This window comes from Protobothrops mucrosquamatus, unplaced genomic scaffold (assembly GCF_001527695.2).
Source record: "Protobothrops mucrosquamatus isolate PMUCROS unplaced genomic scaffold, P.Mucros_1.0 scaffold_301, whole genome shotgun sequence".
NCBI classification, from domain to species: Eukaryota; Metazoa; Chordata; class Lepidosauria; order Squamata; family Viperidae; genus Protobothrops; species Protobothrops mucrosquamatus.
This window is the reverse complement of record NW_015386377.1, coordinates 149,086-166,262: the sequence shown is the minus strand read 5'-3', so window position 1 is coordinate 166,262 and position 17,177 is coordinate 149,086. Positions and strand designations below refer to the sequence as shown.

General features: G+C 46.6%; 1 protein-coding gene across 1 annotated transcript; it reads left to right on the top strand.

Annotated features, from left to right (window-relative positions):
- Window positions 1-6,881: 6,881 nt before the first annotated feature.
- Window positions 6,882-10,341, top strand: LOC107302930 (fascin). The gene is made up of 5 exons (XM_015832093.1): window positions 6,882-6,894; window positions 8,131-8,287; window positions 9,096-9,217; window positions 9,382-9,549; window positions 10,115-10,341. Exons 1-5 carry the CDS (start codon window positions 6,882-6,884, stop codon window positions 10,315-10,317), a joined length of 663 nt encoding a protein of 220 aa, XP_015687579.1. The 3' UTR covers window positions 10,318-10,341.
- The last annotated feature ends 6,836 nt before the right edge of the window (window positions 10,342-17,177 follow it).

The window sequence follows — 17,177 nt, the reverse complement described above, 5'->3', positions numbered from 1 at the left end:
TATGACTTGTGGACTTCCAACTCCCAGAATTCCTCAGCCAGGCATCCATGGCTTGATCACGTAGGCCAGGGCTGTCCAATCTTGGCAACTTGAAGACCTGTGGACTTCAACTCCCAGAATGCCCCAGCCAGCATTTACAGCCAATTGCCGCGTTCTGTAGTCACATGACCACGATTTATGATGTTTGGGGGGCTGGTTTCCAAGCAATGACACCCCTAAGAATATACTGATTCCCTTAATGACGGCTGTGTTCATTTAATGACTGCCACCTTTGCTTAACAGAAAAAGCCATAAAATCCGGTCCAGTGGGTGCCTCAACTTAAGACCCTCACAGAAATTCTATTACAATCATACGCCAAAGACTATCTATCCATCTGCCTAGCTCCGTTCCAGCGACAGCTCTATTAAGGTCGTAAGTTGAGGTACCTATCAATCAGAACATCAACACCCTGTCGTTCACCCAGAAGGTAAATCAAAAATCAGATTTCTCGCACCCACCGGAGATGGTCAGAGATCTTGGCCAGGGATCCTGGGAGCTGTAGTTCCCACACATCTGCAGACATCCAGCTGGAAAAGAATTTATCATCTTTTTGAATTTGTAGCATATTTTTTCTTAAATGTGTGTGTGGGGGGGGAGGGACCCCCCCTGGGCTTGCTTTGCTCCAGTTGGAGAGAGGAATAAATTGCAGAAACGGTTCTTGTTCCCTACCTCGCCACGTCCTGTAGTAATTATTGAACAGCTCTTTGTAATGGGATATCTTTTCCCCCAAAACAGGACCACGGTTTCCATCCGGTTCTTCTTAACGGGGAGGATGGCTGGAGATATTAACGGGTTGTGGTGGTGCAGATGGGAAATTTATGCCTCTGGCTGCCATCTTCTCCTCTTCTCCACCATAAAAGGGAAAAGCAAAAATTTCAGTTCCCACTTTTAATTAGAGACAAATCTGGACGACGGAATTGGGCATTCTTAGCATTACGGCGTTCGAGTTGGTTTTAATTTTCCCCCAAAGCATCCCCGATAATTTGATTAAATCAAAGCTGGGATTTGTAGTAGACTCCGGGCAGTCCTCCACTTTACGACCACAATAGAGCCCCGAATTTTTGTGGCTAAGTGAAACATTCCTGAAGTGAATTTTGCCCCATCTTATGACCTTTCCTGTCACAGTTAAGTTAGTAACAGGGTTGTAAAATGAATCTGGCTGGCCAGAAGGTCGCAAAAGGGGGGTCACACGACCCCACAGGATGCTGCAACCGTCATAAATACGAGTCAGTTGCCAAGCCTCGGAGTTTTGGTCACGTGACCCCGGGGATGCTACCAAGGTTGCAAATGTGAAAAACGGTCATAAGTCACTGTTTTTGGTGCCTGTTGTAACTTCAAACAGTCACTACGTGAACTGTTGTAAGTCTATTTACAAATGCCATCTAGGCCCAAGCGTGCACATTTAAGTACGGAATTGGGGACAGGATGAGGTGGAGCCCTTTCCATCCATCCTCTTCTCCCCCCCCCCGCAGGAAGATTTCCCCTTGTCGTCCCCTCCCCTCCGCTTCCCTCCTTTTGTTCTGTGTGGTTGTCCATAATGGGGACAACATGGAATTTAATGTCTGAACCTACATCCTGCTCTCAGCTGGGTTGAATTACTAGGGGTTTCTTTGCTGTGTGGAAGCATCAAACAATGCCATTCGTAGGACTTTGGGATGGGTGGGATTGATCTGTGTCTCCTCAGTGGAGTTTTTAATTTGGCCCAGGATTGGGGGGGAGGCTAACCATTGGGAAGAATTGGTCTGAAAGACCCCCTCTCCCTCCCCTCCCCAAGGCATAGACACGAATGCACGAATTTGAGCTCTCTGCTCCAGAGAGAGAGAGAGAGAGAGAGACAGAGAGAGAGACAGAGAGAGAGAGAAAGAAAAAAAGAAAGAAAAAAAGAAAGAAAGAAATAGGAAGAAAGGAAAGGAAGGAAGGAAGAAGGAAAGAAAGAAAGAAGGAAGAAAGGAAGGAAGAAAGAAAGAAAGAAAGAGAAAAGAAAGAAAGAGAAGGAAAGGAAGGAAGGAAGAAGAAAGAAGGAAAGAAAGAAAGAAAGAAAGAAAAAGAAAGAAAGAAAGAAGGAAGGAAAAGAAAGAAAGAAAGAGGAAGGAAGGAAGGAAGGAAGGAAGGAAGGAAGGAAGAAAGAAAGAAAGAAAGAAAGAAAGAAAGAAAGAAAGAAAGAGAAAGAAAGAAAGAAAGAAAGAAAGAAAGAAAGAAAGAAAGAAAGAGCCAGTGGGTGGCTAAGAGATCTTTGTAGAGGCTGAACAGGGTTGCCTTGCTCCTTGCCTCTCCTAATTAGTAACTGGGGTGGAGGGAGAGTGGGCAGATGGCAAAGGTTTGTGGAGCATCAGCCCCTCATTAGGAGTAAGCCCCCTCCCCTTTAATTGGACTCAAACGAGAGAGGAGGAGAGAAGCCTTTACAATATGTTCTTGGATAAGCCCCTACAGGGTAGGGAGGAGAGGATCTGGGTCTCTCTCGCCCTCCCCAAGAAATAAGAGTCCATTTGGTTGGGTCTGGCTTATGAGTTGAGGCTAATAACAAGCAGCTTGATGGTCATTCAGGAATGGGGGGAGGCACCAGGGGGGGGCTGCTTCTAGGGGCGGGCAAGGTTCCTTTGAATTGAGAGTTTTCCCCCTTTGAATATTCTTGGAGAGAATATTTGGAGCTGAGGGTTGAACTGTGGGGTCCCTGGTGCCCTCTGAGCTTGGGGGTTTCCTTGCAGAAGTTCTCATGACCCAACTAGGTTAACCTCATCAGTGCTATCAAAGTTGAACGACGCGTCTGCCAGAAAACCACCAAGCTCAGAGAAGCACCAAGCACACCCCACCTCCCCAAAGTGGAGCATTGCTGAGTGGAGACTTGTTGTTTGATTTTTGCCATTTTCCATTAACACGACTGCAGAGTTTGCATCGATCCGCGGTGAAGGTCCTTAGGATGTCTTCCCAGATTGATCTTGGTTTGATTGGGCGGAAATAAGTTCTACCAGCAAAGCATCCTGGGTGAGAGCTGAATCCCTGTTCTTGGGGACCGAGGCAGGGCTGACTCTGGATGAATAATAATAGTAGTAAAGTTGGAAGGGACCTTGGAGGTCATCTAGTCCAACCCCCAGCTCAGGCAGGAAACCCTATACCATTTCAGACAAATGGCTGTCCAGTCTCTTCTTGAAAACTTCCGGTGTTGGAGCATTCACCGCTTCTGGAGGCAGGCTGGTTAATTGTTCTCACTGTCAGGAAGTTTCTCCTTAGTTCTAGGTTGCTTCTCTCCTTGATTAATTTCCACCCGTTGCTTCTTATCCTGCCTTCACGAGCCTTGAAGAATAGCTTGACTCCCTCTTCTTTGGGGCAGCCCCTGAGAGATTGGAACACTGCTATCCTGTCCCCCCTCCTCCTTCTCTTTGTTAAACTAGACATACCCAATTCCAGCAACCGTTCCTTATATGTTCTAGCCTCCAGTCCCCTAATCATCTTTGTTGCTCTTCTCTGTACTCTTTCTAGAGTCTCAGCATCTTTTTTGCATCGCGGTGACCAAAACTGGATGCAGTATTGATGAAGGGAGAGAAAGGTCCAAAGCACAAAAGCCTGCAAAAGCTTTGGGTCAAGAGATCCCTCCTTAAAAATATGTTATCCTCCCTGGAGAGGATCTGTTTTGGTTAGCCTGGCCAGAGAACAATGTGGAAACTCCTGCTTCGCCCTTTAATTAAACGTAGGGAAGGGAAGGGCCGAGCTGGAGAGCCACCCTCCCTTCCTAAAAACAAAAATAAAGATGAGCCAAGCAGATGGGAAGTCCCCACCTTTTCATCAGGGCTGTTCCCACAGCCTCTCGAGGTCTCGGAGGGCAACAGGTGGCTAGTTGGCTCTGGACCGAGGCCCGGTTAATTTTTTTTGCTCAGCCGTGAACCTGGGGAAAAGCACTGTGAATTGACTTATTATCCACAAGAGCGTGCAGCTGGTCGGAGCTGGCACCGGTACCCGTGTTGGCTCTCCAGAGATGCCGAAAGGATGGACCTAGTTGGCACGGCACGCCTTAAAAGATGGCATGAGGGCAGAACCAGAGTTTGTGTGCCTTAGCCTCCGTGCGAGATTTCAGCATTGCAGTAATATTCTTCTGTCCAGGAAGGGCGTGAAATTGCACCTCCGCAGGTCTTGGCGATGGCTGATCTCCTTCTCAAGGGTTCCTTCCTTCCACCTGCCAGATGTGACTCGCACACACACCCTCCTCCTTGTTCCCTGGAGGGGGGGGGGGCGTTTGCAGGGTTGTGTTGATTTGCTGCTTTGATGGGAAAACAGCTCTCCTGGGACACTTTTGCAGACTGGGGTAATGAGGAAGAGAGGGCGTGGGTGCACCTGCAGGCTTAAGCCAGGATGTGCCGAAGAAGCAGTCCTTGATTTGGGGGTGGGCTTTCCCGGGTCAATCGGTCAGTCTGAGTCAAAGACCAGTACAATTAAAAATGCTCAAGGAGTATCCAGTTAAACATTCTAGAATAACAAATAACAAATAACAATTATTGTTATGTTAAGATCATAATCTGCCATCCCTTCTGTCAGTTGCGGGTAAACAACAACACAACATGGCCCAAGCTATAATATTAACCCTTAAATTGTGAAGGCCTATCTATGGTCATTAGATACAACAAAAAATGCAACAATACTGAAAAAATTGCTGCATTAACGGTGTAAAATAGCTGGTAAAATGATGGATTGAGCTTCCGGTTCCGACAAATCTTTAGTGCCGCTGCGCACAATCTAGCTACCTGCTCTGTAAGTTTTGCTAAGTCATCTGAATGAGAGAATGGGAATGAGGAGAGAGAAGAAGCCTCCTCTTCAAATATTGTCCCTTTTCTATACCCTTTTCTTAAAAACCTCCAATGGTGGAGCACCCACAACTTCTGGAGGCAAGCTGTTCCACTGGTCAACTGTTCTTTCTCACTGTCAGGAAATTTCTGCTTAGTTCTAGGTTGCTTCTCTCCTTGGTTAGTTTCCATCCGTGGCTTCTTGTCCTGCTTTGGAGAATAGCTTGACTCCCTCTTCTTTGGGGCAGCCCCTGAGATACTGGAAGACTGCTATCATGTCACCGCTGGTCCTTCTCTTCACTAGACTAGCCATGCCCAGTTCCTGCAACCGTTCCTTATATGTTTTATCCTCCAGTCCCCTAATCGTCTTTGTTGCTCTTCTCTGCACCTTTTCTTGGATTTGAAGCAATCTTGTGTTCCTTTTGGCAAATCCAGGTTGCTGCTGTTTCCCGCTCCATCCCCCCAATTCTTCCTCCCTGCAAAAATCTGTGCTGAGTCAGGCTTTCCCCTGAGGCCTCCCCCTCGCCCCACCTCTCTGCTCATCTCCTTCTTTAATTGCCACCGGGAAATCATCTGACTTTTGGAGCCTTTGTGACCTTCAGGAGACTGGCAATTAAACGCCTGCCTGCCTGCCTGCTTTGGGATCTGCCCATGGTGCTTTTGGGGTCCAAGCTGAACAGATCTTGCTCTCTTCATCCCACCTTGATCAGAAATGCCCACTTCTGGCTTTGGAGAGAAAGTGAGAAGGGCTGTAGCATCCAGGAATGGCCGTAGAGCAGGGATGTCCAACCTTGGCAACTTTTAAGACTTGTGGACTTCAGCTCCCAGGAATTCCCCAGCCAGCAAAGGGTTTTTAAATCCTTTTTTTTTTTTTAAAGGATGTTTTAAGGATTTAAAACCTTTTTAAAAAGCACTGAAAATCAAGTTTGTATGGTTTTAAAAGCTTGGTTTGAAACCAAGGGGTTTTTAAGGTTTTGAAACCTCTTTAGAACCAAGTTTGGAATGTCACTCTTGTGCGTTGTAGCACAAAGCCACAAGCATGCCGATTGTAGGAAAATGCAGGTCTGAGTGAGGTTAGGGGCTCTGGACAGAGGACTCTCAATCCAGGGATTTCTTGTAGGTTTTCATGTTTTGTGTGGGCGCCTAGAGGGCTGAGATGCCTGGGCAACACTCTGCCAGTTGGAGGGTGTGCGTCGTTGACAAACACACCCAGCCTCTAGCTAAATCCAGCCACCGCTGTATAAACAGAGTGGGTTTAAGTCCCTGTCATCATCTTCCGTGATGCTACATGCGGTCTCCATGTATGCAGTTTCCATAGAAATATACGTCGCTGGTTCTTTGGCCATAATTCAGAATTTTCTGCTCTAATAGCAGCGGCTCTGCCTCGCTGGAGGTGCCAGAGGCAGAACTTGGGAGGACTTACGCCAGCGATGGGTGCCCATTCCTGAGCTACAAGTAGCCCTTGACTTACAACCGTTGGCTTAAGGACTGTTCAAAGTTACAACAGCCCTGAAAAAAGGGACATGTGGGTCCTCACCTTTATGACCATCCCAGTGTCCCCATGGGGTCTTTGCAACCAACGTATATTTATGACCGTTGCAAAATCCCAGGGTCAGCTGATCACCCTCTGCAGCCTTCCCGGGCAACGCCCAACAAGCAAACTCAACGGGGAAAACCAAATTAACATCCCTGGCCAAAAAAAGGTCATAAAATTAGGTGTGACTCGCTCAGTAACCGCCTTGCTTACCCATGGCTATTCTGATCCCAGTTGTGGTCGTAAACCGAGGACTCCCCGTTAGAAGGGAGCTTTGTTCTCCATTTTTTGTGCTTAGGTAGCAGAATTGATGGGTCAATTCCTCCCCCCGGCCACCCGCCCAGTTTCCTTCCTTGCTCTAATTTTGCACGTCAGATGTTTTATGGAGTCGATGTTTATTTTTATAAGACAGAAAAGTCTAGCAGCCTAATTGACTGTCTGCACTTAGAGCGAATGGACAGGAAGGCAGTCAAGAGAAGAGTCTTGATTGAAGGAAATCTAAGCAGTCTTCAGAAGGGGAACCTCTGAAACCGCCATGGAGGAGTTGGGTAGGCAGATTCTATCCGGAGGTGTCCAATCTTGGCAACCTGAAGAGACCTCTGGACTCCCTAGAATTCTGGGAGTTGAAGTCCACAGGTCTTTAAAATTGCCACCGGTTGGACAACCCCGTTCTAGGCGGTGTCCACCCCTTTTAAAGACGAACTGTGTGCTGTACGGGTTAGATTGTTGGAGTGGGACCAGGAAGATTCAGCCGAAATCCCCTGTGAACTGTGGAGCTCGTTGATGGTTGGGGACCAAGTCAACCTTCTAACCCAACGTCCTTCAAAGGGTTGTCATGGGGGATAACATTGGAAGAGGGAGGCCAGCTTGTCTCCAGCATTAGAGGAAGCTTCAGATTGTGATAAATCTGAAGGAAATGGGATTCCCTGTACTTCCAAAGAGAATAGAGAAAATCTGGAGCCTGGTCATTGGGGCCTCAAGTAAGAACTTGGGGTTGAGTTGTTCTAGTATCCATTTTGTGCTTGGCTCGCCTTCGTTAATGGTGCGTAATCACTGGAGGCTCCTTAGTTGCCTTCCTGAACAACATCTGGATGGCGTCTTGCTGCTGTTCAGTTCTTCTCTAGGGGGCTAGCTCAGAAGCTTGCCTTCCCACCTGCTAGTTCCACCTCTTTCTTTCTCTTTTCTCCACGGGGTTCCTGCCATCTTGTCATTGTCTCTTTAGCTGGCTGTCTCTGCCCCTGGAGCTTCTTAGCGCTCAATGGAGCCGAGACACAAATGCTGAGGATGCAATTCTGGACTCTGAGGAATTTCAAGAGTGGGACTTGCCAAGCATGTGAGCAGTTGGTGTTGGTCTGTGTGCATGCCGATGAAGCATTTTCTGTTAGATTCCTCCCTGTGTGTGTGTGTGTGTGAGCAGTGTCTTTGACAGGGGTGTCCAACTGGGGCAACTTGTGGACTTCAACTCCCAGAATTCCCCAACCAGCCATGGGTTTTTCAATCCCATCATCCTACTCCTGTACAGTATCAAGCAGGATTTCTCAACTGTGTAAGACTTTTGACTTCCAGAATTCTGTGTGGTTAGATTTGTTAGCTCTGAGAAGAATCTAAAGCAGGGATGTCCAACTGTGGCAACTTTTAAGACTTGTGAACTCCAACTCCCAGAATTCCCCAGCCTTGTTAAACGAGGACTACCTGTATACACATATAGACTTTGGAGAGCAATCTAGGAGCAGCCTACAAGGGCTGGCATTGACTCCCTCCGCCATCTGTGTCTCCCCTTCTAGGGATCGATCTCTCAGCAAACCAAGATGAAGAGGGGGACCAAGAGACCTTCCAGATGGAGGTCAACAGAGAGACCAAAAAATGTACCTTCAGGACTTGTACAGGGAAGTACTGGACTCTGACCTCCAACGGTGGGGTGCAATCCACTGCCTCAACTAAGTGAGTTCTACTTACCCCAAGGTTACTAAGATGTTTGTGTGAATGGGATACGATTCAACGGTTGAGTTCTTGCTTTGCTCTAAGGCTAAGCCCTTAAATTGCTTGCTCGAACATGCTGTAGGAATCCCACCATTCTAGTTTATTTAACCAAGCAGTTGAAGTAACCCATTCGCTTAGCATGAAGAGCCCAGCCTTTGGTCCTGTGGGGAACGGGGTTTTAATTTCCAAAATACCGAGTGCTCAATGGGGTGTGTCTCTACACGCACAGAAACACTATCTGCTCCCAAGAGAGAATAATTCAGACCCAGTGAACTTAAAACGGCCCTTGTGCAAAAACAAAACTAAAATAGCATCCGAGTCCACGATAGCTTGCTTGGACTATTCTGGAAGGTTTCTGAATTGGAAGCCCAATGGTGTCAAACTCCCAAACGCAACCAGAATACCCAAACAATCTATCTCAAATTGGAAATGTTTTGTGTACGTCTACAGCGCTGTTGCCGTAAATGTTTACTTGCTCGGGGCTTAAGAAAATAAATAAATCTGAAAAAATGAGCGTGGGTTGGAAAAGACTCAACCCATTGACCATTAAATTTGTAGAGATGGGTGGACCACGCTCTCCAGAGGCCTTAGCGTTTTTCAGAAGCCTGCGGAGAAATTGGGTAGAAAGCCACCATCGTCACTCGAGGTGTGCCCAAAGCGTTCTTGGTTGCACTGTGGTCCTGACAAGGGGTGGAATTCCTGGTCTCCTTCTGGTCCTCCTGATGTGAGGGCTTGAGAGGTCCTTTTCAATCTTCCTTTGCTCCAGCAGGAATGCCAACTGTTACTTCGACATTGAGTGGTGTGACCGGCGTATCACTCTGAAGGCTGCCAACGGCAAATACGTCACCGCCAAGAAGAATGGGCAGCTTGCTGCTACGGTTGAAACTAGCAGTAAGTCCTTTTTGTATGTCTGCCTGTTGGGAGAAGCCAGACGTTTGTAGCAGTGGGAGCAACCACTGGCTAGAACGTGGCCATTCTGAGCTGGGGTGATTGGATGGGAAGTTGAGTTTGTTTGCCGGTAAACAGCGCGTCATTCCTCTGTTCTCCAATGGCAGGTGAGACAGAGCAGTTCCTCATGAAGCTGATCAACCGGCCAATCATTGTTTTCCGTGGAGAACATGGCTTCATTGGCTGTCGGAAGATGACAGGCACCCTAGATTGCAATCGGTCCTCTTACGATATCTTTCAGCTGGAGTTTAACGATGGTGCCTACAATATCAAAGGTAAGGGCAGACCCTTCGGATGGCATCAGTCAGTCTTCCCCAACCAATTGCCCTACTGCAGCCTGATGTCAACTCCCAGAATTCTTGGCCACACTGGTTGGGAGGATTATGGACCACCAAAGTCAGGAGAAGGCTGGCGATGGTCTTCCACATCACCTCCCGGAGGAGAAAAGATTGACCAGTAGGAAGTTCACGTTAAGGCAGGTTGAACGGTCCTTGACACAGTTCCTCAAATCGTTTGGGTAGAGACTCTTGGAGATTGCAGGAGAAAAGCAGGCAGAGCTGGGGGCAGAGTTAAACAAGTCATCAGCCTAGAGTGTTTTTGTTGCCACAAACATCCAAGTCCAATAACTCTTGAACTCTGTTGACCTTTATCAAGCACCATTTGAATGTTGAACTTTAGTTGACCGGATTCTTGTGTGTAGGTGTGAATAAATCTTCCATGCTGTAATCTTACAAATGGCCCTGATCCTTTGCGCCTGACAGAGCCATCCAGTGGCCATGCTGGAGGTGCCTCCATGAATCGGAGCGTGCTCACCTTCCCTCTTCCTCTTCTCGTTTGCAGATTCCACTGGGAAATACTGGACGGTGGGAAACGAGGCATCCATCACCAGCAGCAGCGATTCTCCTGTGGACTTCTTCTTTGAGTTCTGCGACTTGAACAAGGTGGCCATTAAGGTCAACAACAAATACCTGAAGGGTGACCATGCTGGGGTCCTCAAAGCCTCTGCCGATGCCATTGACCCCTCCACCCTCTGGGAGTATTAAATGCACTTTAGTCTCCTTCCCTTCGCTCTATGCTTCCTCTCTCCCCCACTTCCTTTTTTTTTCGGTTGCCAACTTCCTGCAGGAATTTCCTTTGATATGTTCTGGTGTGTCTTTTACAAAAGAGAGGGATTCTGTCTTTCAGACTGGCCTGCCGCCTTTGGCCTGCCATGCTGTTGTTGTTTGCTTAAGTTGGCCTTTTCCCTTTGTTATGTGAGTTTCACTTAAAACTGGAATGAAGCATCCTTTGTTTGCAGAAAAATGTCCTGCCCTCAGCTCGTGGGGAGAGGAAAGAAGGGAAAAGTTGGGTGAACTCTCCCTTGGCCTCTACTGGTCCTTCTGAATTGAAAATTCAGAATTCCCATTCCATCGCCCACCAGTTAGGTCTTCTCCTCAGAAGGAGAATCGTCAAGAAGAGCTAGTATTGAGGTCAGCAAGAGGCCACTTTGGAGAACCTTGAAGGTTTTGTGTCTTCGTTGCCTCACCTTCTGGCTCAGTGTAGGTGGGCATCCGTAACTCTTGTTCCAACTGGGCCTTCCAGTTTGAGGTGGGGCATTATCTGTAGTAGGAATGAAGAGCTCTCTTGGCTTTGGATCTTAACTTTCTTGCCCCCGTCTCTCACGAAGATAGAGAAGAAGTAGCTTAGCGTATCTTGTCATTCCATGGGAGAAGGTGTTGGCGAAAAGAGTCAAGAGGCGAATCTAAAATGAGCTACCAAAATAGTAGGAAAGAAGCTCTGTCTTTATGCTCACAGACCAAAACAAGCTGCTTTTTATGAATGGAATTGTACTGGACCTCAACCCATTCATCTCATCATCAAAGACTTGAGTGAATTCCTTGTTCCTTCTACCCTTGTGTGCTTTTAGGTGCCCCCCAAAGCATCTCTGAACATCTCTCCAAAACACACCGAGAAGCCATTGATGCTGCCTTATGGTTCCTTTCCCTTTCTCTTTGGAAGATGCAACTGTTGTTGAATTTCCCTTTTTTTTCCTCCTCTTTTCTAGCTTCTCATAATTTGGGGTCTTAGAATTTCATTAGAGCAGGCCAGGGCCACTTTGAAGCTGTTGCCTACAGAGGGTCGCATCAGATAAGGCGTTGAGTTGCACGTTAATATGTCCGCATGTCTTTTCTCCTCCCTTTTGCCTTGGATGGAGAGAACCATCTCAACATCTCCTATTTCCCTCCACCATTCACCCATGACAGGGTGGTTTTCCCCGCCAGCAGCTGACACAACTGACTTGGAGACAGATCTCCGGTTGAACAGAACTTTAGTCAGGGCACGGATCAGTCTGCAGGAGGACTGAGACCTGTGGATCTCCCTTGGTTTTCCTCCCAAGTACTTCCCACTGAAGTGTCTTCACAGATTTGGGAGGAGATATAAAAGACAAGAGGGGGGAAGGCGACAGGAGGAGGAGGAGTGGGTCAAGCCGAGATGAAGCCATGCTGTGCATCCACAAACGTTCAGGGGAAACCTCCATCGCCAACTATCTGTGTTCCTTAAACTAGCATCATTTGCACAATACATGTTCACTACATCGTTCTACCTGTTGACCCTTCTCCAAATTGTATCTCTGAATCAACATAGCCATTTCTGGCTTTCTGCATCTCAGCAGCTTCTCAAAATCTCATCTCATCTCTTCTCTCTCAGCAAGTTGTATGAGGGTCTCCCCAGGACGGCTTCCAAGCATCATCTCATGCCCCACGGGGCCCGCTTCTTTGATCCCGTTGTATGAGGGTCTCCCCAGGACGGCTTCCAAGCATCATCTCATGCCCCACAGGGCCCGCTTCTTTGATCCCGTTGTATGAGGGTCTCCCCAGGACGGCTTCCAAGCATCATCTCATGCCCCATGGGGCCCGCTTCTTTGATCCCGCACTTGCCCCGCAGAACCCCTAAAAGTGGAAAGTTGATCAGGAAGTGTCTTCTCGTGACTTAGATCAACCTGTCCTCCGAGCCAACCTAACGTAGCCGCCCTACTAGATTTGCTGTTCTACATAGCCAACTTCGATCTTTGTCATACGTTGCTTAACTCTTTGGGAAGCCCGGAAGAGTCTTGTGTGCACGCACACTTTTTGTGTGGATTTATTATTATTTTTGTCCAATGTGATGCCTTCTCGGGGTTTTAATCTCTGTTTCCTTAGGCCAAGCAGACCCCCAATTTACACTGAAGTCCGCAGGGACTTTGCTTGAATGGTGCTCTGGTTCTCTTTCTACCCAAATCCATGAATTTGTTGAGACCCAAATTTGTACTCGCTAAACACGTAATTTTACAGGATGCACAGGAGTGGGGTTCACCAAATTTTCAAAGGGGTGGTGGGTTTTTGATTGACCGAGAGAACATCAGGGACATGTCCTAAGCCTTAAAAAGCATCCACACTCTGGCATCATAAGGTGTCTTCAATAGGAATTGGTGCTCTAACTTCATAGCAATGAAAATTATTTGCCTTATGAGTAAAAGAGGGCTTGAGCTGGGGTTCACCTGGGAATCTTAACTGGAGTGTGCTGGAAAGTTCTGGAAACTATAAAAACTTGTGAAAGAAACTACAGTTTTGGGGGGGCAGAGATGACTACCCAGTGGGCGTGTTTGTTGGCCTTCACAGTCTGTCCTGTGTCCTGTCTCTTTGCCCACCTGGTGGGAACTGGATCATGTACACCTCACTGCCTTTCCTCCTGTTAACAGTTTTTTAAGTCAAGAATTCTTGGCTCCTATTTCCTTGACTATTGTGGCTATGAAAAGCATCTCATATCCTGATAATGTTTAGTTAATGTTTTGTTTTTGTTTTCCCTTTTAAAAACACTTTTGTAAGTGCCATTTGTATAAGAAGCATCAAATGGAGAAGAGAATTGACAAAATAAAAACCTGCATACAGATATGAAACGAGTGGCTATATGACTGTTTTTTTGTTTTAGAAGTTACTTTGATTCATTTGGGAGATTTGAGCCATGCACTGTTCTCTTTTCTCTGCTGTTCTCTTAAAACACTGATCCCCCACAGAATGTATCCTAGTTTAGCAAGGCACGCAAACACAAAACAATGTGATTTACAGGACCCAAAAGAGGGGAGCCCTGCAAAGTATATTTTCCTCTTCCTAATTAATTTGTAGACAATTCACCCACAAATGTTCATTTGTGGAAGGGACTGTCCTCTTTGCACAGGTGTAAGCCACAACAGTGTTGGTGGGTTAACACCAAGCAATAAACCATACCCCAATTGAGGAACTACCAACTCAAGAAGCAGCAGCCTGATCAAGAGTGCTCCCACAAACACTGACAGGGAAAACCACTTGAATATAAACAAAGCAAAGCCCACTCCTTTCTAGCACTGATGATGTTACCTACTTGGGTCATGAAACGTCTGCAAGAAAACACAAAGCTAGAGAGTACCAAGGACCTCTCATTATGATTTAGCAGGATATTTGAAACCAGACTGAGACTTAGTTCCTTCCTCCAAAGCTACATCCTTAAGAGGAAGCTGGAAGACCCAACAAGATGGCGTTTTTAGCCCTTGGCATTAAAAACCATTCCTTCCTCCCACTTAACTTGGTTGAATACAAAGGTAGCTGACAAAGACCCTGGGCTTCTGGCTGACTATATTGCTTCTAATTTTCATAAGCTGAGTCCCTTCCCGTGAGAACTTTAATGAGCTCTGGGACCCCAATCATAAACTTCATTTCCCCCCCCCCCCAAGACTGAATAGCAATGGTGGGGAAAAGAGAGATAAATGCAATTACGGTTTAGATCTCCCCATTATCCTGATGTTGCTTTTGAAGCGCTATGCTAGACATCTCCTTAAAAAGCAATTGTGGGTTTTCAAGGATTTTTTTTTTTTTTTTAATCTGCTTTGTTCGGCAGGAAATCTCTTGAAATGTGCATCTGTCCTTCAGCTCAGGGGCTTTAATATTAAGCGCTCCGACAAAGATCAGACTGTCTACTCTAAAGGATGCACAGGGCACTTTACACAAAAGGTACTTGCTTGCCGGAAAACAAAATCTCCGTAGGCGTTTCCTCTCTCTGATGTTTGCTTTCCGATGCTTCTTCTGTGCACCCAATTCAGGCTGCGGCTGATGTTATAAAGATGATCAGCCAGAGATGCTTTAGGAAAGCCAGGCTCTTAAACTGCAGTCTCGGTTGCCAGCAGCAACTCACAAGCAAAGGTGAGGTTTAAAACAAGATGCACAACGAACAAAATCATTGCATGCGCGGAATTGAGGTCCTTCCACTTTTTCTCTCATTATTTCCATTGCGTAGAGAAAGAGTGATGAGTCTTCTTTGCTGGGCTATCTCTGCTGTTTCCAATATTAACTAAATTTCCTGCACTGCCAGAGTAATTAAACCACCCTCGAGTTAATTAAAAGCTCAGTCAAATCTCCTCGTAGTTCAGCTGGTAATTCCCAGACCCTTTTTCTCCCTCACAGCAACATGGAAATAACTCAGTTTTTTAGGATGACTCTGAATTTCCCAGTCTAGCCTAGATGCGGATATTGTTCAGGGGGCTCCCCTCCCAAATCCTAACCAGGCTTGACTTGCAGTGTGTCACATTAAGCCTGCTTTCTTCTATCTGGCATCTTTCGGATAATGTTGAGAGCCCCAGAGACATCACTCTGAGGAAGACGACACCAAGTCGTTGCTGAGTTCACACTTTGGATTAAGCCCTCAAATAACTTGTTAGGCTTAAGATGTTGATGGGTTCGGCACATGGAAGCAAGGTTTGTTGAATAAACCAAAGCTGCTAAGCTCAAAACCACCATAAGGACCTTCAACTGTGGCTTGCTAAGCAAAACTAGCCAGGTTGCAAATGTGTGAATGTTTTCTTCAATCTTCCGGGGGTCCATTGTGTCACGCAATCCAAATCGAGGTAGGAACACAGCCACGGTGGCTTACAAACCCTGGACATCTCTCCAAGGTCTTTTGAGTCCGGAATCCACAACGTGGCTCACAGATAGTAACTAGTCTAACCAAGATGCTTTGCCAGGGACTTTATATAGGGCATCTTTTTAAAATCCTCCCCAAGGCAAATTAGCCTCGGCTTGCCGAGCTGCAAGAAGCTGACCCTTTACAATGGCGGTGGTGGGGCTAGCTGACGGATGAGGCCTTCCCGTTGCCATGGGGACGAGGCCTGACCGAGCATCTCCCGCAGAAGATCGAAAAAGGGTTTTCCGCTACTTCAGACCCATCCCCCCGCTTTCTTTTTATTTATTTTTTTCTCCAGAGATACCAAAAAAAAACCCCGAGAAACCCAGTTTAGCTTAGCCAACACTCAACGGAAGTGTGGCTTGTATTCAGTTGAAGTCCACTTCTGACTTAAAAAACAAGTTTAAATTTTCTTCAGATGTTGCAGAGTGACACGAATCCCGAACAATTGTGTGTAGTTAACAAAAGAGAAAGTCCTCCTCCCTCCCTCCCTCCCTTTTTTTTTTTTTAATGGGAACTCAGGTCCAACATATTTGCAAGACCGAGGTGGTGTTGAGAAGAATGCAGTTCAACAGTCCTTCTTCTGAACCTCAAAAGGTCATTTCTGGAGACCCTTAAGAGAAAATTATGCAATCTGAAGACATTTGGGTCAAGTGGGGGGGTAGATCAGCTTGATGCTCTGGGTGGTTATTTATTCATTCCTGGATGGGGGTGGGAGTTTGTTTTTTTAATTCTTTGAATCTTCTAAGCCACCCTTAGTCACTTGGATGAGATGGGCTTCTCTATAAATAATGTAATTTTATTTTATTTTTTTTTAAAAAAAGAAAACACTTCCCCTATTACAACGGTCTGGGCATGGCTCCATGGGCTGACTCAAGCTAGGAAAAAAGGCTATTAAGGTTCAACTATTCATGCTTACCACCGTGAGGTCCTCTTCTTCCCCCCCCTCCAAGGCAATTACCTTCACTTCTTTCTTAAAGAGCAATTAACTGCACCCTCGGTTTTCACTGAGGTTTTGAACCTTGGCTCAGCTGCTGCCTGGTGACCTTTCCAATTCCCTCCGGTGTCATTAAATGCAATGAGGGAAGAAGGGAAAAGGAATAATAAAAAAAATATATAGAAGGCAGAAGAGAGCGGATGTAGAATAAAGCCCTGAGAACCCTCTTTAAAAATCAAGATTTCAATCGGCCTCCTAATTACACCGGATTTTAAAATCAAATTTTTTAATCTCTGCCTTTTCCCAACGAAAAAAGATGGACCTGTGAAATTCTTTCAAGAATGACTTTTGAAGAAGTGCACAATCTCTGGAAGGGTGAACTCGGTTCTCTTGGAGCAAAATCACCATTTCCTTGCTACATTTGGAAGTCTCCTAATTTCAGGAGGGCACCCCGCAAAGAAAACTTAGCAAAAGCCAGGTTGAGACATGCTTCCAACAGCTTCGCTTGCTTTTCATGGTGGGGTCTGTTTTCCTTGGAAGCTGGGGGGTGGGGGAAAGTGAAAAAAGCGTTGACCAGTAATTTTATGCAGATCAACTTACTGGATTCCCCAAAGCCGGCTGCGATGGCGGCACTCAACCGGTCTGGGAAGACAGGTTGACGCGAAGCTTGTCTGTTGAGACATCCTTGTCATTTTTCTACCCGCAGCTGCACATTCATTTAAGGGGTGGGTTTCCCCCCCCCAGCAGGGAGTGTCACCCCTCATCAAGGACCTCTTCTTCTTGATCCCAGATTAGGAACTCAGAAATGGCGGGCATGCCCGACTCCCTCATCCTTGCAGTTCATTTAGTGACCGTTCCAGGTTACAACGGCGCTGAAAAATGGGATCGTTTTTCACGCCGACTTTGGCAGCATCCCCACGATCGTGTGATCAAAATTCAGAGGTTTCGCAAACCGATTCGTACTTATGACGGTGGCAGTGTGCCCCCGGGGGAGGTCACGTGACCCCCTTTTTGCGA

Excerpts from the sequence above, each read along its gene's own strand:
- LOC107302930 (XM_015832093.1), top strand. Across the intron at positions 9,218-9,381 it reads TGCTACGGTTGAAACTAGCA|GTGAGACAGAGCAGTTCCTC; the intron begins GTAAGTCCTTTT and ends CTCCAATGGCAG. Across the intron at positions 9,550-10,114 it reads TGGTGCCTACAATATCAAAG|ATTCCACTGGGAAATACTGG; the intron begins GTAAGGGCAGAC and ends TCTCGTTTGCAG.